General features: G+C 40.5%; 1 protein-coding gene across 1 annotated transcript in view; it reads right to left on the reverse strand.

The window, feature by feature from the left end:
* Nucleotides 1-39: 39 nt before the first annotated feature.
* The window catches only part of LOC106552186 (cytochrome P450 2K6-like), a 39,167-nt gene continuing 15,560 nt past the window's right edge, over nucleotides 40-23,646 (reverse strand). Inside the window, exons 4-9 of the mRNA XM_087716764.1 lie at nucleotides 15,574-15,734; nucleotides 13,974-14,147; nucleotides 9,121-9,265; nucleotides 7,776-7,960; nucleotides 6,386-6,527; nucleotides 40-1,498 (exon numbers count right to left, since the gene is read on the reverse strand). Coding sequence (XP_087572890.1) covers nucleotides 1,311-1,498; nucleotides 6,386-6,527; nucleotides 7,776-7,960; nucleotides 9,121-9,265; nucleotides 13,974-14,147; nucleotides 15,574-15,734 — 995 coding nt within the window. The 3' untranslated portion in view covers nucleotides 40-1,310. The remainder of the gene's footprint in view (nucleotides 1,499-6,385; nucleotides 6,528-7,775; nucleotides 7,961-9,120; nucleotides 9,266-13,973; nucleotides 14,148-15,573; nucleotides 15,735-23,646) is intronic.

Below are 23,646 nucleotides of genomic sequence, written 5' to 3' on the forward strand. Positions count from 1 at the left end.
TGTGTCTTGATTGGGTGGAGGTGTGTCCTTATTTGGTGGAGGTGTGTTCTGTTCTGATTGTTTGGGGGGTTGTGTTTCATGTAAGGGTAGGAGGGGTTTTAAAGAGGCTAATTGTGCTTTTGCAGTCTGGCTTCTGGTTCTGGGTCGTGCCTCCTCATCAGTTTGTGTTTTTGTCTATTTTCTTTGTGGATGTTTGGTGGTGATATTCTGTGTGGCTATTGTGGGTGTGGGCCTGGTATCATTTATCATGTTCGGGACTTGTTTGTCAATGAGGGCAGGCTTCCAAAAGGCTGGCAGGCAGGAGGTATTGTCCCGCCTGTTCATGCTGTGTGGGCGTTTTTCTATTTCAATTGCTTCTCTGATTATTCGGTTGTTGAAATGTTCGGCCTTGGCGATAGTTCTAGTCTTATTGAAATCAATTTTATGTCCTGTGGCTTTAAGGTGTTGGACCAGGGAAGAAGTTGGTTCCTCTTTTTTGATTGCGTTTTTGTGTTCTTCAATGCGTGCACTTATTCTTCTGTTGGTTTGTCCGATGTATGTGGTGGGGCAGGTGGTGCATGGGATTTCATATACTCCTTGATTTTCTAACTCAATTTTGTCTTTGGGGTTTCTTAGGATGGTGGATATTTTTCGGTCTGTGCAGAATGCTGTCTTGATGTTGTGTTTGCGGAGGATTTTGCTGATTCTGTCTCTGGTGCCTTTTATGTATGGGAGGAGGGCTTTTCCATTTTCTTGTTCTCTGTCCTGGACTTTAGTGGGGGTTTCTTTTTGGATTAGGTTGGTGATCTTATTTCTTTGGAATCCATTGGATGTCAGTACGTTAGCCTGAAGATGACGAATGAGACTTTGTCGAAACGTCGCCAAGACATCTCCAATTCTACGCGGGAGAAAACCCGAACAACTAGAGACCTGCATACTAACACCCGCGAAAACCTCAGAATATGTGTGTGTGTGTGTGTGTGTGTGTGTGTGTGTGTGTGTGTGTGTGTATGCATATGCATATGTATATGTATATGTATACATATATACATACACACATAATTATTGTGAAAAATCTGTATTGATTAAAATGAATTTAATAAAAAGCAAAACTAACAAAATTGAATAGGAGAAAAAAGGATAAAAGGAAACAAACAAAAATAATCAATAAGAGTACCAAGCACTTAGCATGATTTCTCTACCCTTTTCATGCTCAGAATCTAGATTTTTTGTGTATGCAAATAATTATAGTACAGTTTCAGACAGACCCTTAAGATTATACAGAATCACATTCCCCATACTGAGAAAGGCTGTTATGAAGGTCTTGTGTCTTATGAACATGGAATGGCACAGGTCTTATAGGGTACAGGAGGGGTTGTAAATCCAATTGCAGGCGTTAGATCCAGATCATTTTTAGATGTTCCCGGGCTTGGTTGAAAGGTAAATTTCTGAAGGAGGCTGGTAAAGAAGAGGAAGAGCTCCATTTTGGCAAGGGTCTCACCTGCACATATTCTCTTACCTAGAGGAAAGCATACGGGGGTGGGGGGGAGAGATGCTTATTGGTTTCTTCAACCATTTTACATGTCATATTGTCATGGACAGATGAGTAAGACACAGATATGACAAAACATTCATATTTAAAATACAGCAATACAAAAATAAGGCATGTTTCATAAACATGCTAATCTTAAAAGAGGGATGAGCCTTCATAAGTATCATTCTACACTGATGTCCTGAAAAGAAGGCTGACTGAGCACCCCACTTGAGCTAGAGATTGTGATTGCAACTACAGGAATATCTTTATTGAAAATTCATTTGTGGGGAGGAGATATCTTTCTTTAAACTCTTGGTTGTCAGAATGTTCCCCTGATCCACAACCTCAATGATAAATTAGTAGTGTTTAGGGGGGAAAGTATATATTAATATTCATGAACTCCCCCCCCCCCATGAATGAGTTAGACAATTTCCAAGAATGCCTTCATGAACTCCTCCCCCCTATGAATGAGTTAAACAATTTCTAAGAATGCCTTCATGTTCTTAGTAAGTATCCTTAGCCCCTCATTTTGATAAAGATTGATTTCAAATATATCATGAAGAACCTTGAATGATAATGACAATCTAGTGATGACATAAACCGGAGTTCCCCAGCATTTCCAGCTTTGTGAATCAGTGTGGGAGAGAAGGGATGGTTCTGTGTGAGCAGCGGGCAAGTGCGCACGCAGCTCCATTTGCACAAGCAGTGTGCACATGCATGTGCTAGCCTGCTACTTGTGCAATGAGAATGTACCTGTGCACACATGCCAGCCATTTCCACAGCCCATTTGCAAACCCCTCATAGCCCACTAGTGGGCTGTGGCCCACAGGTTGGGGACCCCTGACATAACCAATGTCTTTGTTAGTTATAGTATATGACTGCCATAACATCTTTCATAGACTCCTTCACAGAAGCATAGGCCTGGAAGTGACCTTGAAGGTTTTCTAGTCCAACCCTCTGCTTATACAGTTAAATGGTTGTGCAGTCTATTTCTGGAAACCTCCAGTGATGGAACACCTACAACTCTAGGAGGATAGCTATTCTATTGATTAATTGCTCTTACTGTCAGAAAATTCTTCTTTACTTCTAGGTTGTATCTTTCTTTAACAAACTTCCACCCATTATTTCTTGTCCTGCCCTCTAGTGATCTAGACAATAAGTCAATCCCCTTTTCTTTGTGACAGCTCCTCAAGTACTGGAAGACGGTTATCATGTCCTTCTATTCTCCCCAGTTTAGTTCATCTGCAAATTTGATGAGTTACACTTCTATCCCTTCATCAAGATCATTTATGAAAATGTTGAAGTGTACAGAGGCCAAGACCAAACTTTGTGGTACTCCACTGCATGCTTCCCTCCATGTAGCTGTAATTCCGTTGAAAACTACCATCTGGTCAGTCAATTGCGAATCCATCTAGTGGTGGTACTGTCTATCCCATATTTTCTATCTTACCAAGAAGTAGGTTGTGGCTACTTTGTCAAATACCTTGCTGAAGTCTAAGTATGTTATGTTGACAGCATTTCACTGGTCCATTAATTTAGGCAATAAGGTTTGTGTACCATAATCTGTATTGAACAAATCTGTGCTGGCTTCTAATAATTATCTTATTTGTTTCTAGGTGCACACAAATCCTTCACTTACTTATTTCTTATTTATTTTTTATTAAATTTCTTGGCTGCCGATATTACCAAGGGTAACTCTGGATGGTTTACAATATTAAAAAGATAAAACAATACAACACCTATAAGTAGTACAAATAAAATACTATAAAATATAAATGCACAAGTCTCCAAAGATGAGGAGGGAGAGAGTAGGATGACAAGGGGAGGTGGTGAAATCTAGTATTAATCTACCGTATTTTTCAGACTATAAGACATACCAAGGTTTTGAAGAAGATAATAATAATAATAATAATAATAATAATAATAATAATAATAATAATAATAATTTGAAACTCTATGGAAAGTCAGAAATAGAAATCCAATCATTGACAAACACAGTCCGAGTATTCGGCACCGATATTTCAATGCACTTTGGCATGGAAAAATGCGCCACTGTATCCATAAAAAGGGGCAAAATCACTGCATGTGAGGGAATTGATACATAATACACCAGACATCACACTGGTTGAGAAAAATAAGGTCACAATCATAGACATCACAATACCAGGTGATAGCAGGGTTGCCGAGAAGGAACATGAAAAAATCGCAAAATACCAGGACTTAAAAATCAAAATTCAACTGTCTGCTGTGATACAATTGTATAATAATAATAATAATAATAATAATAATAATAATAATAATAATAATTAATAATAAAAAATGAAATTAGGCTACCAAACAGCCAAAGAAGCTGAAAAAATTTCGCATTTACTATATATGGATGATTTTAAACTCTATGGAAAGTCAGAAATAGAAATCCAATCATTGACAAACACAGTCCGAGTATTCAGCACCGATATTTCAATGCACTTTGGCATGGAAAAATGCGCCACTGTATCCATAAAAAGGGGCAAAATCACTGCATGTGAGAGAATTGAAATGCCCAATGGCCAATTAATTAAATGCAAAGAAAATGAAGCCTACAAATACTTAGGCATTCTGCAATTGGATAACATCAAGCATGGAGAAGTAAAAACTGTTGTCAGGCGAGAGTACACCAACAGAGTTAAGAAAATTTTGAAATCTAAATTGAATGGTGGAAATACAATCAAGGCCATAAATACCTGGGCAATACCAGTTATAAGATACACAGCTGGTATAGTTAACTGGACACAAGCTGATTTGGACCTTTTGGACTGAAAAACCAGGAAACTAATGACAATGCACTACAGTTTACATCCATGTGGTGATACTGATAGACTATATCTGCCCCGAAAATCAGGTGGCAGAGAATTATTACAAGTGAAGCAAACAGTTGAAGAAGAAAAACATGCACTGGCTGATTATTTAAAAGAAAGTCAAGAACATCTATTAATCGAAGTAAAGAACAAAAATCTGCTGAAGGCCCAACAGACGAAACAAGAATACAGAAAAGATGTGATAAAATCAAGAATGGAGAGTTGGCAGAACAAAGCACTGCATGGCCAATTTCTGGAAAAAATAAAAGATAAAGTGGACAGTGAACAAACTTGGTTACAGTTAACAACAGGTACATTAAAGAAAGAAACAGAGTCACTAATCCTGGCTGCGTAAGAACAAGCTATCCACACAAATGCCATTAAGGCCAAAATCGAAAAATCCTCTGATGATGAACAAATGCAGACTTTGCAAAGAAGCTGATGAAACTGTTGATCACATACTCAGCTGCTGTAAAAAAATCGTGCAGACTGATTATAAATTGCGGCACAATTCAGTAGCACAAATGATCCACTGGAATTTGTGCAAAAATTATAATATTAAACCAACAACAAACTGATGGGAATATAAGCCTGAAAAAGTCATTGAAAATCAGATGGTCAAGATCTTATGGGATTTTCGTATACAAACGGACAAAATACTGGCGCATAATACACCAGACATCACACTGGTTGAGAAAAATAAGGTTACAATCATAGACATCGCAATACCAGGTGATAGCAGGGTTGACGAGAAGGAACATGAAAAAATCACGAAATACCAGGATTTAAAAATAGAAATTCAACGATTATGGCACAAACCAGCAGTGGTAATTGGCACACTGGGTGCTATTCCAAAAGCACTGGAATTTCATTTAAAACAGTTAAAAATTGACAAAATCACCATCAGTCAAATGCAAAAAGCCGTACTGCTTGGATCCCCATGCATATTATGAAAATACGTTACAACCTCCTAGGCCCCTGAGTGGGGCCCGACTAGTAATCAATGCCAAATCCAGCGAAACAACTGGCCGCTGTGATACAATTGTGATAATAATGATGATGATGATGTTTTTGCATGCTGCAAACCTCCAAAAAACGGCCCATTTTTCATGAAAATGGGCCCGGTTTTTTTTTTCAAAAAATGGGCATGAATAGCCCTTAGAATGCTTGTAGAGTGTTCCTGGAGGGGCAAAAATGAGCAAAAAATGGCTCATTTTTCATGAAAACGGCTCAATTTTTTGTAAAAAAAAAAGGGGGGGGTGTTAGGCAGCTTATGAAGTGCTCCTTGGGGCTGGGGGGGTAATTACCAAAAAATGGGCCGTTTTTGGCTCATTCCTGCCCTCCCCAGCCCCAAGGAGCTCTCTGAAAGCCTCCTACAAGCTATGCGTGGCCATTTTGGTGAAGGGGTGGGGTTTCAGGCGGCAAAAAATGCCATATTCAGTGTATAAGATGCATCCAGATTTTCAGCCTCTTTTTGGAGGGAAAAAGGTGTGTCTTATAGTCTAAAAAATACGGTATTAACCATCTCCAACATGAAATCCCCACATTGGAACCTGAAGCCAAGTGACAGAGCCAGCTCTTTAAGCTCTTGCAGAAGGTCAGGAGGATTGGATCTGAGCTCACCCCGGGGAGAAAGATGCTTCAAGGGGCAGGTGCAATGGCCCTTCTGGACCCAGCCAGGTGGAATACCCTGGCCAATGGGACCCACAGCATGCTCCTCTGCTGGCATAGTTGGGGCGGGCCAATTCCAATGGGACGAGACAGGCCCTCAAATAACTGTTACGATTGTTTTATGTTCAGAAGCTTAACTGTTTTTAGTTAATGGTTGTCATAATAGTGTAGTCTCATAGGGAGTGTAAGTTTGTGGGCGCATCAGGCAATCTTATTCTAAATTCTGTTAAATGGAAGTTATTACATCATAGTTTTATTATTACTTTCTCAAATGCTCCACTGTATCTTGTGAACTTTTCTTTCCAAAATGTAAAGCATTGCCCATTATGCATGGACACATGGACACATATATAGAGAATATTACCTGCAGAAAATGGCATGAATGCATCCCTCTTCATAAATTTTCCTTCAGAGTCAAGAAAATGCTCAGGATAAAATTTATAGGGTTTCTCCCACTGAGATTCATCATGGAGCACTGATGATAGCAAAGGAACAATTTGCATGCCCTAAACATCAAAAGGGAAATCCTATATTAAAAAGTGTGACTATTTAATACATTATTATAGAAGTAATTACATTTTCAAAATGACACTGGAAATATATGAATTTTGGATAAATACTAGGCAAGGAGAAAGACAAAGGTTTAAAAACATTGTAAGGAATAATAGGGAAATAGAGTATCAGTGCTCAATAATTCAATAACTATATCTACATGTAGGAAAGTAAGCAGTGGGGTACCACAAGATTCCATCTTAGGTTCAATATCATCAATATCTTCAAAAATGACTTAGATGAGGGACTAGAAGTCATCAAATTTGTAGATGGCACTACTGTAGGCTGACAGGAATAGCCAACACCCCAAAAGATCGGGATTCAAAAAGATCTTGACAGACTTGGCCCTATTCAACAAAAAGGAATTTAATGTGGAAAAAAGCGAAGTTTTACACCTAGGCAGGAAAAACCAAAGGTACAAGTACAGATTAGGTGAAACCTGGCTCAAAAACAATAATTGTGAGAAGGATCTTGGAGACTAGTGGTCAATCACTTAAGTATGAGCCAGCAATGTGCAGCAACAGCCAAAAAAGCTAATATAACCCTTGGTTGTATAAACATAGGCATAGAATCAAAATCACGTAAAGTATTAGTACCACTTTATAAAGCCTTAGTAAGGCCACATCTGGAATACTGCAACCAGTTTTGGTCACCACATTGCAAAAAAGATGTTGAGAATTTGGAAAAAGTGCAAAGAAAAGCAAATAAAATGATTAAGGGCCTGCAGACAAAACATGAGGAACAGGTGCAGTTTGGGTTTGGCTAGCCTATAGAAAAGAGTGGGGGATATGATAGCAATATTACAGTATTTGAGAGGTTGCCACAAAGAGGAGGGGGTCAACTTATTTTCTAAAGCACCAGAGGGCAGGACAAAAAACAATGGATGGAATCTAATCAAGGAGAGAAGCAACTTGGAATTGAGAAACTTCCTGACAGAGAGAACAATTAACCAGTGGAATAGTTTGCCTTCAGAACCTGTGGGTGCTTCATCACTGAAGGTTTTTAAAAAGAGACTAGACAGTCACTTGTCTGAAATGATATAGGGTTTCTTGCTTGAGCAGAGGGTTGGACCAGAAGACCTCCAAGGATCTTTTCAGCTCTATTCTGTTTGAACTAAAAGTGTACTTTAGTAGGTAAAAATGGTTTATACGGTATTTAAAAAGATTGGAACCTGTACAATGCAGTAATTTCAGAGTGATCACCTTGGGAATGAAGAAGCCTTTGAAAGTTATGTCCACGGTGGTTGCATGTGGCAAGTTAGTTGGAACAATATCAGCAAACCTTTGGACCTCATGAATTACAGCGTTGGTGTAAGGCATTTTGAATCGGTCTCCTGTCCTTGGCTGACGAACCCCAATCTCCTTTGCAATTTCTTCTTGGACCTTCCCTGGGAGAATAGATTATGTATCAAGATGACTCGTTGCTTGAATTTTGTTTTAAATTGGAGTTTATGTAAAAATTTCAAATTGTGAAGAATAGAACATGAAGGACTTGGTTGCACAGATAGTCTTTGACTTACAACCATTTATTTAGCAACTGCTTGAAGTTACAATGGCACTGAAAAAATTATGCATAACCAATCTTCACCCTTGCAAACATTATAGCATCCCTGCAGTTATGAGATCAAAATCAAAGCACTTGACAACCAGCATGTATTTTGGATAGTTGCAGCTCTCTGTGGTCAAGTGATGGTAATTTGTGAATTTGTCAGCTGGCTTCTGACAAGCAGGGTCAATGTGGGAAGCTGCATTTGCTTAATGAACAATTGATTCATCTAACAACTGTGGTGATTCACTTAACTGTTGCAATTTTTTAAAAAAATTGGGTATGACTCAGTTAATAATTGTCTCATTTAGCAATGGAAGTTCCAGTTCCAATTGTGGTTGTAAGTTGATGACTATCTGTACATTAGAGAAACACAATATTATTCTCTAAAGAAAATAGATACCGAAAATGTTAGCGACAATTTTTAAAAATAGTAAGGATAATATTTGAAAGTTTTAACTTAAGAAGATTCAGAATGATTAAACAGCTAAATACATCTATAGTGCATATCTAATAACATAAAGCTACGATCTTTTATGTTAGCATTTTGCCATATTTTTCCTTGTTTATTAATATTTGTTTCCAGAGGAGAGATGGATTATTAATTGACTATCAGTTTACATTTTCAAACTCTAGAAAGAATGAAAGGTTGGGTGGAGCACATAGAGATGAGTCAAGTTCATATCATGATTGAAATACATCATGCTTAACAGAACAGCCTTGGCTCATATTACGGTGTGATCTGCTATTCTTCTAAGAAATAGTAGAGTGGGTGATGAGAGCATAAAATGAAACATAGATGTGTGAATCCTCAATGGAGAAATATCATACCTCTTTCTTTATATTCTCACATTGATGAGTTCCTTAAAATATCAACAGAAAGGACAATTTATTCTTACTTCCTCTTTTTCCTTGTGCAAATAACACTCTCATCTACCCAAAGACTTCTTTTAATTACTATTCCATTTTTTATTGGAAGCCAATAAAATGAAACATGCTTACTCTGGATTTCTGGGTATTTCATCATCAGGAGTATGGCCCAGCACAGAGTGCTTCCAGTTGTTTCTGTACCAGCAGCAAATAAGTTACCCGAAAGAGCTTTAAGATTTTCATTATGGAAATATCCATTAGTTATTTTCTTATTTTCCTGAAGTGTATTTTAAAAAAGAGAACAATTACTAAGGAAATACAATATACTCATACAATCTAAATTTTAGAAGATTAATAGGACACTTCTTCATTAGTGGACTATATACTTTAGTGGAGTCCAGATTTGGAGACATCATTTACCTTTTACAAAATGATAAAGGACTATTGAAGCTGTCACCCAAAAATAGTGACAGATGCCGTACTTCTTTAGAGGAAAGGAAATAAAAGAGTAAATGTTGAGAAAAGTCATCTGCATTAGTCATGAATATTAATGACTATACAGAGAAAAACATTGACATAGTGCATTGAACCTGCTATATATTAACTTACTTACTTTGTTTTCATTGCATTTTATTTCACCCTTTTCTCTAAAAGAAACGCTTACAGAATCTGATAAGACAGTCTCTGTCATCAGTCTAAAATATATAATTGGCAAAAGGAAGAACAGAACGAAGAAAAGAAGGGCACCATTCTCAAAAGAATTAGACTATAGAATTATAGCTACAATGGAAAAACAATCAGGAGAATGGACTGCTGAGGGACTTCCCTCAAGATGATGTGATGAGTGGCAGGCAATTTTTTCTGTCCTGTCACTGAATAGCAATAGTACTTAGACATATACCATTTCAAAGTGCTTTTACAGCCCTCTCTAAGCGGTTTTCAGAGTCAGCATATTGGCCCCACAATCTGGGATGAAAGGCTGAGTCAACCTTGAGCATGGTGAGATTTGAACTGCCTAATTGTAGGCAGCAGAAGTAGCCTGCAGTATTGCATTCTAACCACTGCTCCACCATAAATGTGAGCAGAAGATTATTTTTGGATGATCATGAACCTTTGAAGTAGAGAGATCTTGAAGACTGCAATCGGTAAGAAGCAATTAGATAGTTGTGTTTTTAATCAATATTTGCCCTTCAGTTGTTTATTTGTTTTATGCATACCTTTGTTTTAACTGCACTTTTAAAATTCTCCTATTTTTATCTGTACTTTAATAGCCTAGTGATTGCTGACTTATTTGACAACTATTTACAATTTTTTCTTTGTTTTTTCATTGTTTACTATTGAACTATAAATCATTTTCACTTTCCATAAGCAGTGATAATTCATTTTACGGTAGTGAGTCACCCAACTTGCATTGGATAATAAGGATTTTATTCTTACCAGCTTTTTTATAGAAAGAAAGAAAGTCTTATAATCTTATTATTCCTAAATATTACATTTTATTTCCATTGTTTCATATTATTTATACATGTCTTTTATTATCACCCTTCCTTTCTGAACCATCTTTCTGTCCTTTTGCATATCTTAACATATTAATATATAATTATTATTTTCCCCCACTATTTTCTACCCCTATTTTAACTTTTCCCCTCTTTCATATCACTATACTATTCAAAAATGTGTTTTCCATCTTTTGTTGTTCTTATTTCCATAGTTAAATCAATGTTCCATCCTTCATTCTTCCATTTTTCAATATCTCCTTATACAGTTTTAGTATCAATCACAATCATTTATACATTTAAGGTATTTCTATTCATGTTCTTTCCAGTTCTTCAATCCATATAATTATACTATTAATACACACACACACACACACACACACCCCTAATCACCCCTTAAGTTCCACTGTTATTCATATTTTTATACATATTTAGTAGTGCAGTCATTCAAAGTCTATTTTTCCCATTCTTCATATCCATTTTTATTACAATGTTATCCTGATATCTGTCACACTGCTAAAATAATAATCCAACTTCTACGATTCTGGTATTAATACACATTATGGAAATATATTCATAAAATTATTATTTTGCGCTATTTTCCCTTATTTTTCATCTTTTACCCACTTCCGATCCTTTAATCTTATTTTCTTTTTAGTTTTCCTCCCATATTTGTCCCTTAGGTCTTTTATTCCCATTACTTGTCTATGCAATCTAACGTTTCCTCCCAAGTCTACCTTTTCCCACTGTCTAATTCAGGGGTGGGTTCCTCCCGGATCGCCCTGGTTCGCGCGAACCGGATGGTCGGTGAACCCGGAAGTAATTAACTTCTGGGAACGGCGGTACCGCTCCTGGCCCCTGTTGCTGCAAATAGGGACAGGAGAGGAGTTCCAAGCAGGGCTTTTCGAACAGCCAGACTCCTCTCCTGTCCCTTCTTTTGCTCTTTGAACAAGCCGTGCGGGTTGTGCTCCTTTTTCTTTCATAGCCAGCTCATTTCCAATTGGGGTGGGGATCCATGGAGAGGGACGGAAAAAATCGATTTCTTCCCCCCTCCCCCAATTTGAAACAAGCTGGCTATAAAAGAAAAGGAAGCGCAACCCGCACTGCATGTACAGACAGCAAAAGAAGGGACAGGAGAGGAGTTCCAAGCAGGGCTTTTCAAACAGCCAAACTCCTCTCCTGTCCCTTTCTTTTGCTCTTTGAACCCATGCGGGTTGCGCTCCTGGTTCTGGAGATTCCCTCCCCCCCCCAAAAAAAAGACTGGCTGCCTGTCTCTCCAAATCTTGTGGCTTTTCAGGATTTTCTTTTTAAAAAACGCCTCTCCGGGTGATCTTGAAAACCTGCAAGGTTGCTTTGGAAGGGGACAGATGGGCAGCATTTCCCCCTGCCCCCTCCCTGGGTGCCTGCAGCCTCGGAGCCTGCAGCCTTAAAGCAAGCCTTTGCACAATAAAGAAAATCTCACGAGCGAGAGAAGTTCTTAATTGCCTTTACTGTGCAAGATGCTGCAGGCTCCGAGGCTGCAGGCAACCAGGGATGGGGTGGGGGGGAATGCTGCCTGTCTTCCCCCTCCCAAAGCAACCTCGCGGGTTTTCAAGATCATCTGCAGAGGCGTTTTTAAAAAGAAAATGGTCTTGTTGGGAGGGGGAATGGGCTGCACTCAGAGGAGCCAGCGCCTGGGGCGCCCTGAAGCAGCATCAGCCAACATGTCCATAAGAAAAGCCCCAAGGGCAAGTGCGGCAGTGCCGCACCCACCTCCGCCCTGCTGGCCGCCTAGCAATGCATCGCCGCTGCCTCCTTCTACTCAGCAGACTGGCCAGGTAGGGGCGCGGGCATGGCCCAGGAGAGGGTGGTTAACAGGGGGCGCTGCCCAGCCAGTCCTCACTCAGCAGCGGGGCTCACCGGCGCCCACTCAGCCACCACTCAATGGGTGGGCTGGTGGGTGGGCAGAAGGTTGCCCTGGCATGAACGAGGTGGCATGTTGTATTCGGGTCTTTTCCCGTGTAAGATTGAGATTGTCTTGGCAACATTTCAGCGAGGTCCCACACGCCATCTTCAGGCTGGTGTTTTATTTTGTGTTGTAATGACCTGGGTGGTGGGTGGAGTTCGTTTGTTGACTACACCTGGTTTCCACATGTCTGGTAGGTGGGAGGTATCGTCACATTTATTCATGTTGTGGGGGTTCCTTCAAAATCAATTTCATGCCCTGTTGCTTTAAGGTGGTGGAAAAGGGAGGAAGTTCTTTCTTTTTTTCTGACTGCATTGTTGTGTTCTGCGATGTGTGCATTTATTCTCCAATTAGTTGTCCAATGTATGTGACAGGGCAGATTTTGCATGGTATTTCGTAGACTCCTTGGTTTTCTAGCTGGATCTTGTTTTTGGGGTTTCTTAAGATGTTGCCTATTTTTTGGTCAGTGCTTAAGGTTGTCTTGATATTGTGCTTGTGGAGAATTTTGCTGATTTTATCTGTGGTGCCTTTGATGTAAGGGAGGAGGGCGATGCCGTTGTCCTGTTCTGTGTCTCGGTTCTTGGGGGGAGTCTCCCTTTGGATTAGGTTGGTAATTGTTTTTCTTTGGAATCCGTTGGAGATTAATATGTTTGTGAGAGTGTGTAATTCAGTTTTCAGGAGGAACACAAGAATGCAGTCAGAAAAAAAAGAAAAAACTTCCTCCCTTTCCCAGCACCTTAAAGCAACAGGACATGAAATTGATTTTGTAGGAACCAAATTAATCTCCAAAACAGAACACTTCAACAAGAGAATAATTATGGAAGCCATCGAAATAGAGAAACACTTCCACAACATGAATAAACATGATGATACCTCCCACCTGCCAGCCCTAGTCAACAAATGAACCCCACCCACCACCCAGGTTGTCAACAACACAAAAGAAAACACCTGAAGACGGCGAGTGGGACCTCGCCGAAACGTTGCCATGACAATCTCAATCTTACATGGGAAAAGTCCTGAATACAACAAGACCAGCATAACACACACACACACACACACACACACACACACACACACACACACAGAGTATATATATTCAGGTTTTTTCCTGTGTAACGAAGCCTGAAGATGACGAGTGGGACCTCGTCGAAATGTCACCAAGATACTCTCAATACATACATACATGCATACATACATAGTATATACAGTATATACAATATATATATATATATATATACACACACACACACACAGACACACACATACATATATACATACATACATAGAGAGAGAGAGAGAGAGTCTGTTTAATGCAAACAGTGACAACACAGTAAATTGACTGTAATTGAAATGACTGCAGGCTCTGAAACAAATAATCAAGAAGGAATGATTAGAAAGGAGAACAAATTTGTTCCCCCCCCTGTTGACACACACATTTCTAAAGCAAGACTTTTTACTAACCACATGTAATTTACAAGTAGGGATATTTTTAAAAATGTTAAAAATCACTTGTAATTCAAGGCATATATAAAATAATCCATTACCTCTCTTTGCCGAATAAGAAATGAATCAATAAAATTCCTTTGGTCATTTTCATCAAGATTTTTGAGATATTCTATGAAGGTAGTCTGTATGAAATCGTGGAACTCCTTTCTGTTATTAATTAATTGTTTACGCGTACTCGAAAGGAAGCTCAGCTTAGGAAACATGTTATATAGCTGAAAGAATGATGAAGGAAAACATATATTAAGAACATTGAATACCGTATTTTTCAGAGTATAAGATGCTCCGAAGTATAAAACACACCTAGCTTTTGGGGAGCAAAACAAGGGAAAAATATCTCCCTCTGCCTCCCAGCAATTTGCCTCCTTGCAACAAACAGCAAACAGTACAGACAATATACACTTTGTAGTGTTATATTTCAGACTATACTTGTACAGATGCTGTTAAAATTGATATGCTTTCTGGAAGTACAGTTATTCTCTGCCATTTAAAAGTATAGCACTTTTTAAAACAATAGCACCGGGCCTCTTCAAACCAAGCATTTATTTTAAAAAGCTTCTTCATTTTGTTAAGTTGTCTAGAATAATAATAAAGCAGTCTTTAAAAAATAAGTCTAATAATTTGAACATTCTATAGGCATTTATAGTTGTTGACTTACTTCCTTGCAGCAAACAGCCTGATTAGCACAAGAAAAAAAGTCTGCCTCTGTCTTCCAGCAATTTGCCTCATGGAACAAACCGCAATTTCATTTTCAATTTCTCCCGATCATCAGCTGTTTCAGGCTGCAGGGATTGTTATAGTCTATTGTAGCCTTGCAAGCCCCCGTTTGCTGCAAAGAGTAAATTGCTTGGTGGCAGAGCCAAAGGGTTGGTGTCAGTGGGGCTACATTCAGTATTTGAGACACACCCAAATTTTCACTTTCTTTTAGGGGGAAAAAGTATGTTTTATGCTCCGAAAAATACAGTACTCTGAATACAATTATCAGATATCTCAAAGTTTTTTTTTAATGAAAATGATGTTTCATAAGCCTACAAAAATAAACTCCAATAATAAGCAAAAGCACATGATTGAGGAAGCTGTACATAGTCAATATTTCAAATTCACTAAACCCCAAATCCCAAATCCCATGAACTAAATCTCCATACAATTATTGGGAGAATAAATGTTCATTTTCCAGTATACTCTTAAATGAATTTCTCATGCTCACATCTTGTTGAGTCCCAAACAACGAGAATGATCAATCTAAGAAATTGAATGCAAATTCAAGTCAAGGAAACTATTTAGTACATTTAGAGTTGTGGAGTAAAGTGTATGTGAGAGAGAGAGAAGGAAAGAGATTGAAATGGTTTTTTCAATAGAAGACTGTCAACCCTACAATTTGAGTCCATTCACAAGTAATAACATGGGCATTTGCTTATAGAAAAAAGGGACACTAAGTGATGTCACAGAAAAAGGTGACTTGCATACTTACATCATATATTTCAAGGCAACTATATAAAATTTGAATATGATATACTCATTTTATTATTTGAACACAATCTTGTTATGATAAGCAAAATGATTTGCTTAGCAATAAAGTAAAATAACACACATCTGCCTATACTACATGCATTTTTTTCTTCGAACAACATATTAGATTACCGATATATTGGGGGACCCTGAAAGACGTAGATTTTCACCGATTATCTTCAGAAGTCGTTGAAATGTGGCATTTTCATAGTCATAGCGCTTCCCAAGTAGAATAGAAACTATGATGTTGGAAACAGCAGGAGTCACAACTGTTTGGATCTCAAAGGGATTTCCTGGACAACAAACAATAGATCAAAATAGAATTCTGAATGAATGCTAATGAATTTAGAGTCAAAATCAGCATACATAAAGGAAGCATATCATAGAAACTGCAGTCAGTGCTGATAAAATAGGAGGCATTTAAATTAAAAAAACATGAACAACTACTTGAATGGAAACTGATTGTCACAGAGGCACAATTGTATTTTTATTGTTCATATATACGTAATGGTTTCTTCGCAGATGAGGAAGTCCTTAAGGGTAAACTCTTCATATTCAGTTTGGATTATTATAGGGTATTGGATGGGAAATCCTGGGTTGTATTGAGTGGGATTGTTAATATGTTGGAGGCAGGCATGAGAGCATGATGTTTTGGTGGACACTTTGGAGTCTATCTGGTTATGTTTGGCACATTCTGGTGGAGTGCCAGTTTATCCTGAGTCAGACCTTGGCCCAATGTGTTGGACTTCAGGACTCAGACTTCCTTTCAGGCTATTGTCAGCTTTTCTATTTTGTGGTAGCAATGCATCTGGCAGCTGGATGAGTGGTAGTAAAGACCTGGTTCTTGGTGGCAGTCCCGAGATTTTGTGTGTGTGACAACAGCACTCTTGTTACAACAAGGAGTGTTTTGCCTGTTGTTGATGGTCAAAGGCTGGGGAGGGGGGGGGTCTCCTGGGCTGATGAGGGAGGTTATGTATTGGTGCACAGCCAAAAGCTAGCAAAAGTTAGTTTCTTAATGATGGTGGTGACTTGTCACCTAAGGAGATTATGTTGAGGACTAGTTCCCTATAGCTTCTTGAATGGAGAGCTTTTGCTTCTCTTTCAGAGCAGGGTGATTTTGGGTAAATAAACTGGGAATAATTAGTAACAGTGGAGGGCTTGTTCTTGAAGGTTGCTGTGGGCCATTTGTGGGAACCATCTTGTCTTCTTTTTTATTTTTTATTTTTAAATTTTAAATTTTGTTTATACAATCATATCATCTTTGCAGCACATTTTACAACTTTTACATATCCATTGCATTTCATTTGTCTGTACATATATATATTATATAACTATATCTATGTAGATATACATATTTTGTTTTATATATCTTTTCTATTAATTCCGTATGTAACATCCGTTATATACACTTAATTCTCTTATTTTTCTTATTTCATACTATTTTTATCTACAGTCTATCTTGTATTTCCTCCTCTTGTTCATTCTGCAGTTTTGTGCTTGTTTTGTAGTTTCTTGATCTTCTCTTTATTGCTTTCCTACTTTTTTCCTCTTTCCTCCAGCTAATTATACCATAAGTCCTATACTGAGTAATACTCCGATTCCTCTTTGTCTTTTAGCTCTTTTGTGAGCCTGTCCATTTTGGTGCATTCCAATATTTTTTTATCATGTTATCTTCCATTGGTATGTGTTTATTTTTTTCAATTCTGTGCATATGAGATTCTTGCTCCCATAATTACATGTAGAATTAGGTATTTGATTTTTTTCTTATACTTTCCCTTAATTATTCCTAATAGAAATAATTCCGATTTTAGTTCTATTTGATGTGCAGTGATCTCTTCAAGCCAGTCTTTTATTTTTGTCCAGTATTTTTTTGCAAATGCGCACATCCACCACATATGATAGTTTGTTCCATGTTGTTGATTGCACTTCCAGCAGGCTGGGGAGTATTCTGGGAACATTCTTGCAATTCTCACAGGTGGTAGATGCCATCTGTAAAACATCTTATATATGTTCTCCCTATATGCCATTGCCATTGTTAATTTATAGTTTGTTTCCCAAATGTGTTCCCATTCTTCCAATGCTATAGTATATCCAAAATTCATCACGCATATTATCATGGTGTCTTTCACTACAACTTCTTCCATCTTAAATCTTAATAAAGTAGTGATATATTTTTTTGATCAATTTCTCTTTGGTTCCCTGTAGAATTTTATCTAATTCTTATGGCTCCTTATAGAATTTGTCCATTTCTCGATCTTTTTTGTACCATGCTTTTATTTGTAGGTACGGCCACGAATCTATATCTTATTCTCTCATTTTTTTAAAATTTTTGCCTTGTTTTTAATCTCTCCTGATTGTCTAATATATCTTTGCATCTTATTATTTTATTTATATCCAATGTGTTTGGGTAGATTAATGCTTCCATAGTGAGTAACCAAATTGGGATTTGATTATAATGTTTTCTTTTTATTTTTTACCATGTTTAAAGTAGGGCATTTCTAATTTGTTATTTTTGAAAGTAACCATGAGTTTTGTCTTTCCCGTCCCAGATAAAGGAATGCCAACCTAATTCTAAATTATGCCCTTCTATTGTTAAGATTCTCTTGTTCTTTAGGCTTATCCAGTCCCTTATCCAGATGAGAGCTGTTGCCTGATAGTAGAGCTCCCAATCTGGGAGTCCAAAACTTCCTTTCTCTCTATTGTCCTGTAATAATTTTAGCTTGATTTGTGATTTTTTTTTCCCTAACCAGATAAATTATGCTATTAATTTGTTTAAATCTACGGAAATTTTTTCCCCTAAATTTATTGGTGTTACCTGGAATAGCAACAAGATTTTTGGTAGGACGTTCATTTTAACTGGTTTTTTTTTATGGTTTTATGGTTTTATTAGCATTTGTAGGCCGCCCTTTTCCCTGAGGGGACTCAGGGCGGCTCACAGAAAACCAGGGAGAGGGGAATACAACATTAAGACAACAACATATAATAAAATAGTAAGCAACATCCATTCATCATTCGGGCGGGGTAGCGATTCTTATCCCCAGGCCTGACGGGCGAGCCAGTTCTTCAGGGCTATGCGGAAGGCCTGGACGGTGGAGAGGGTACGAATCTCCACGGGGAGCTCGTTCCAAAGGGTAGGGGCTACTGCTGAGAAGGCCCTCCTCCTTGTAGTTGCCAGCCGACACTGGCTGGCCGATGGGATGCGGAGGAGGCCTAATCTATGGGATCTTATAGGTCGTAGGGAGGTAATTGGCAGAAGGCGGTCTCTCAAGTATCCAGATCCACTGCCATGTAGGGCTTTATGGGTGATTAATAGCACCTTGAAGCGCATCCGGAGATCGACAGGTAGCCAGCGCAGCTCGCGGAGGATAGGTGTTATGCGGGTGAATCTGGGTGCACCCGCAATCACTCGCGCGGCTGCGTTCTGCACTAGCTGAAGTCGCCGGATGCTCCTCAAGGGCAGCCCCATGTAGAGCACATTGCAGTATTCCAGCCTAGAGATCACAAGGGCCCGAGTGACTGTTGTGAGGGCCTCCCGGTTCAGGTAGGGTCGCAACTGGCGCACCAGGCGTACCTGGGCGAATGCCCCCCTGGTCACAGCCGTTAAATGGTGGTCAAATGACAGCTGTGGATCCAGGAGGACTCCCAAGTTGCGGACCCTCTCTGAGGGGTGTAGAATTTGACCCCCCAGCCTGAGTGTTGGAATATTAGCCAAATCTTTGGGAGGGAAACACAACAGCCACTCGGTCTTTTCTGGGTTGAGCACAAGCTTGTTAACCCTCATCCAGTCCATAACGGCTTCAAGACCCCGGCCCATCACGTCAACCGCTTCATTGATTTGGCACGGGGCGGACAGATACAGTTGAGTATCGTCCGCATATTGATGGTATCTAATCCCGTGCCTGCGGATGATCTCTCCCAGCGGTTTCATGTAGATGTTGAATAGTAGGGGGGATAAGACCGAACCCTGCGGCACCCCATAATTTAGGGGCCTTGGGGACGATCTCTCCCCTCCCACTAACACCGACTGCGACCTGTCCGAGAGGTAGGAGGAGAACCACCGTAGCACGGTGCCTCCCACTCCCACCTCCCGCAGTCGTCGCAGAAGGATACCATGGTCGATGGTATCGAAAGCCGCTGAGAGGTCAAGGAGGACCAGGATGGAGGGATGTCCTTCATCTCTGGCTCTCCAAAGATCATCCATCAATGCGACCAAAGCGGTTTCTGTGCTGTAACCGGGTCTGAAGCCTGACTGGAAGGGGTCTAGATAGTTTGCTTCCTCCAAGGACCGTTGGAGCTGGAAGGCCACCACCTTCTCAACAACCTTCCCCAGGAAGGGAAGGTTGGAGACCGGGCGATAGCTGTTAAGAACAGCTGGATCCAAGGATGGTTTCTTCAGGAGGGGTCTCACCACCGCCGCTTTCAGTGCGGCGGGGAAGTTCCCCTCCCGAAGGGAGGCGGTTACAACCGCCTGGATCCAGCCTCGTGTCACCTCACTGCAGTTAGCAACCAGCCATGAGGGACACGGATCCAGAACACAGGTGGAGGAACTTACAGCTCTCATGGCCTTGTCCACATCCCCAGGGGTAACGTCCTGAAACTCAACCCAGAGCTGTTCTACTTGGTCCCCTTGTGCCTCGGCTGGAACTGCGGGGGTGGAGTCCAAGTCCGACCGAAACCGAGCAATTTTGTCCGCTAAGAATTGGGCATACTCTTCAGCTCTGCCCTGCAAGGGTTCCCCCGCCTCCCTTTTGTTCAATAGGGAGCGGGTTATCCTAAACAGGGCGGCTGGACGGGACTCAGCGGATGCAACCAGGGTGGCTATATGGGATCTTTTTGCTGCCCTAAGTGCTCTGGTGTATTCCCTGGTGCAGGTGGTTACCATTGCTCGGTTCGATTCGGACTTATCGGACCTCCAGCGGTGCTCTAGGCATCTCCTCCGGCGCTTCATCTCCCGGAGTTCCTCGGTAAACCAAGGGGGTCTCCGGGATCCGCTGCCTCGGAGGAGCCGCAGTGGCGCAATCCGGTCGAGAGCCTCCGACGCTGCCGAGTGCCACGCAGCAGCCAGAGTCTCCGCCGGACTGTGGGCGAGAGTGTCAGGAATAACCCCAAGCTCTATCTGGAACCTTGCCGGTTCCATAAGGCGCCTGGGGCGGAACCACCTGGTCGGTTCCTCCTCCCTACAGTGGGGGTTTGGCCTCCGGAAGTCAAGCCTCAGTAGGCAGTGGTCTGACCACGACAGGGGTATGATGTCGCTCCCCCTCAGACCAAGATCACAAATCCACTGCTCCGAGAGAAATACAAGGTCAAGCATGTGTCCCGCTGAATGGGTTGGGCCTCGAATTACTTGGGTCAAGCCCATGGCTGTCATGGAGGCCATGAACTCCTGCGCCCCATCAGAGTTTTCACCGAGCGATGGCAAATTGAAGTCCCCCAGGACCATCAACCTAGGGAACTCAATTGCCAGCTCGGCTACCGACTCGAGGAGCGAGGGGAGGGCTGCTGCAACGCTGTTGGGAGGCAGGTACGTTAGCAGCAGACCCACTTGACCCTTGAGGTCCAACTTTAACAGCAAAGACTCACACCCGACAATCTCCGGAGCAGGGACCCTACGAGGAACTAATGACTCCCGGATAACGGCGGCCACACCCCCACCCCTTCCCTGGGCTCTCGGCTGATGTAGCACCTGAAATCCTTCTGGGCACAGCTCTACAAGGGGGACTCCTCCCTCTGGGCCCAGCCAGGTTTCAGTAATACATGCCAGGTCTGCCCTCTCGTCTAAAATTAAGTCCCGGACGAGAGGAGCTTTATGAACAACAGACCTGGCATTTAGCGACAACAGCCTGAGACCAGGGTCCTGACTACGTACGCCATCTGGTCTTGGAGTGGGACTCCTAGGGCCGGAAGGAGGGATCTCTGCAATGTAGCGAACCCTCCTTCCCCGGTAATGGCCTGCCCTAAAGCCCCCGCCGTATCTGCCCCTCCCTGTTACGACCGCAATACCCCGACCCTCTCCCGTGTCTCTGGTCCCCTCAACCACCCCCATGGCCCCCGCAACTCCCGGCAGGTCCTCCGAATCATACATACTCAAGCACTCCCCCAAACAGTCCCCACGTAAAAGTTAAAAACACAAATTTACAACAATATGGTCATAAAAGTGGGACATTCATTCATCTCATGCGTACCTCATATATAGCCCATGCAAAGGGAGAAGAGAAAGATGAAAGAAAAGAAAGAAATTATAAATTGCGCAAAGTTAGTTAATAAAGTCTAGTGGGAGTCCGATAGAAGGCTGTAAATGGTCCAGAAAAGTATATGTCCAAAAAGAAATACTAACAATGTCCACTGGAGGGCGTCTAGGTTCTTAACACACTGCCTCTCTGATGTAATAGTGCTGGCTGATGGTAAAGGTTTCAGATAAATACCCGTAGCAGCCACTAGAGGGAGTTCAGTTTCCCGGCTAACACAGCACTCCTGAGGAAGTGGTAATTGTAATGGTGGCAGCTGATGGTAACAGCTGCCACAGGGGGTCCGTAAACTAGTTCTTCCAGTTTTTCTCCTAAGCCAGGCCGATAGATGGTCAAATCTTTTAAGGTCCTGCAGGCACAGCGATGAAATCGTGGCAAAACGTCCTTTTAAAATGCAGGGGGGGATAGGAGCAAAGCTGTAACGGAGACAGGAAGTCAGTTCCTCTGCCTCCCGGTCCCAGTCCCAATCCAGTCTGGACATCTCTCCTGGGCCTCCCACCTCCTCTTCGGGGCATAGACCAGCCCCACGATGTTGGTTAATCAGTGAGGGGATTCGGCACTTCTCCAAACGGCAGGGCCAGAGCTATGCAGATTCTTCCCATTAATGCTATTTGCAGTTTTGTCCAATTTTCCAAATATTTTTAAATTTTCTGTATTGTTTTATCATAATTGTCTTCCTTAATTGTTGAGCATTTCCCTGTCAGCCAAATTCCTAAATATTTTACCCTTTTTACTATCTGCATTCCCATAATTTCTTCTAGTTCTCTTTCTTGTTTTTTTAGTAAGATTTTTTGTAATGATCTTTGTTTTGCTCTTATTAATTTTAAGTCCCGCTACTTTGCAAAATTCCTCTATTTTTTATTAGTTTGGTTCCTGTTTCTAATGGCTCTTCTAAAATAAATACGATGTCCTCTTTCTCCTTCCTTTTCTTCTACTAAGTATTCTTCTTGACTTTTACTGTCTGGTTCCCCTCTACTCTAGTGTTCTTCCTCAGCTGTGAAATGGTGCTCGAAAAATCTGTGTACCTTATCTATTGTATCTATTTTAAACCTTTTTCCTGCCAAGTGATCATAACTCCCTCTGGTGTAAGCCATCTGAACATTACATTGTATTTTATTAGTTGTGATGTAAGAAACTGGTAATGTCTTCTCTGATCTCTAACTACTTTTTGGTATTTGTCTCAGGATTTGTATTTCTCTTCCTTTGTATGTTATCTGTTCTTCTCTCACTTTCTTATATATTTCATCCCTTACTGATTTTCTTGTGAAGCATACATGTATTTATTTTGGAAGTCTATGTCTCCTAGCAAAGTTCATGTGAATTCAATACACATCATCTATGTCCCTTCTTATTTCTTGTTTATTTTTTTGTAGTATGTTCTCCACAATTTCTGTAATTGTTTCCCCTAGGTCCTCCTCCTTCTCTTTTACTATATTTTGAAAATGGAGAAAGAAAGCAGCTTTTTCCATTGCCAGGAAGATTATTTTTTCCTCTTAATTCCCTATTTACTGTAGTCAGCTTCTGATCTACTGTTTCTATTTTTTTCTCCATTTGTTCTACCTTTGTTTCTACTTTTTGGATTTTTTGTTCATTTTTTGTTATCTCACTTTGTATTTTCCCTATTTTGTCATCTATTCTTCTAATCTCATCTTTCATTTCTCCCACCTCCATTTTAATTTCTTCATAATTTATCCTAGTCTCTTCATGATTTTTTGTAATTGTTTCTTGCATCTTCATCATTGTTTCCTGAATCATAATTAATGTTGCTTGCATGCACTGATGGTTTGTTGTTGAACTCGCTTTTTCAATGCCTAGCGTACTCGCTATTGTACGCTCATTTGAGGGTGATGATGTTGCTGATGCCAGGTTGGATTCTACCTTCTTGTTCATTTTACTAATAGCTGTTGTACTCATCACTTTTATCTTCTTTTCCCACAATAGTGTATACTTCTCCCCACCC

Source organism: Thamnophis sirtalis, unplaced genomic scaffold, assembly GCF_051295495.1.
Source record: "Thamnophis sirtalis isolate CommonGarterSnake01/CBP01778 unplaced genomic scaffold, rThaSir2_p1.2 scaffold_5, whole genome shotgun sequence".
Taxonomy (NCBI): Eukaryota; Metazoa; Chordata; class Lepidosauria; order Squamata; family Natricidae; genus Thamnophis; species Thamnophis sirtalis.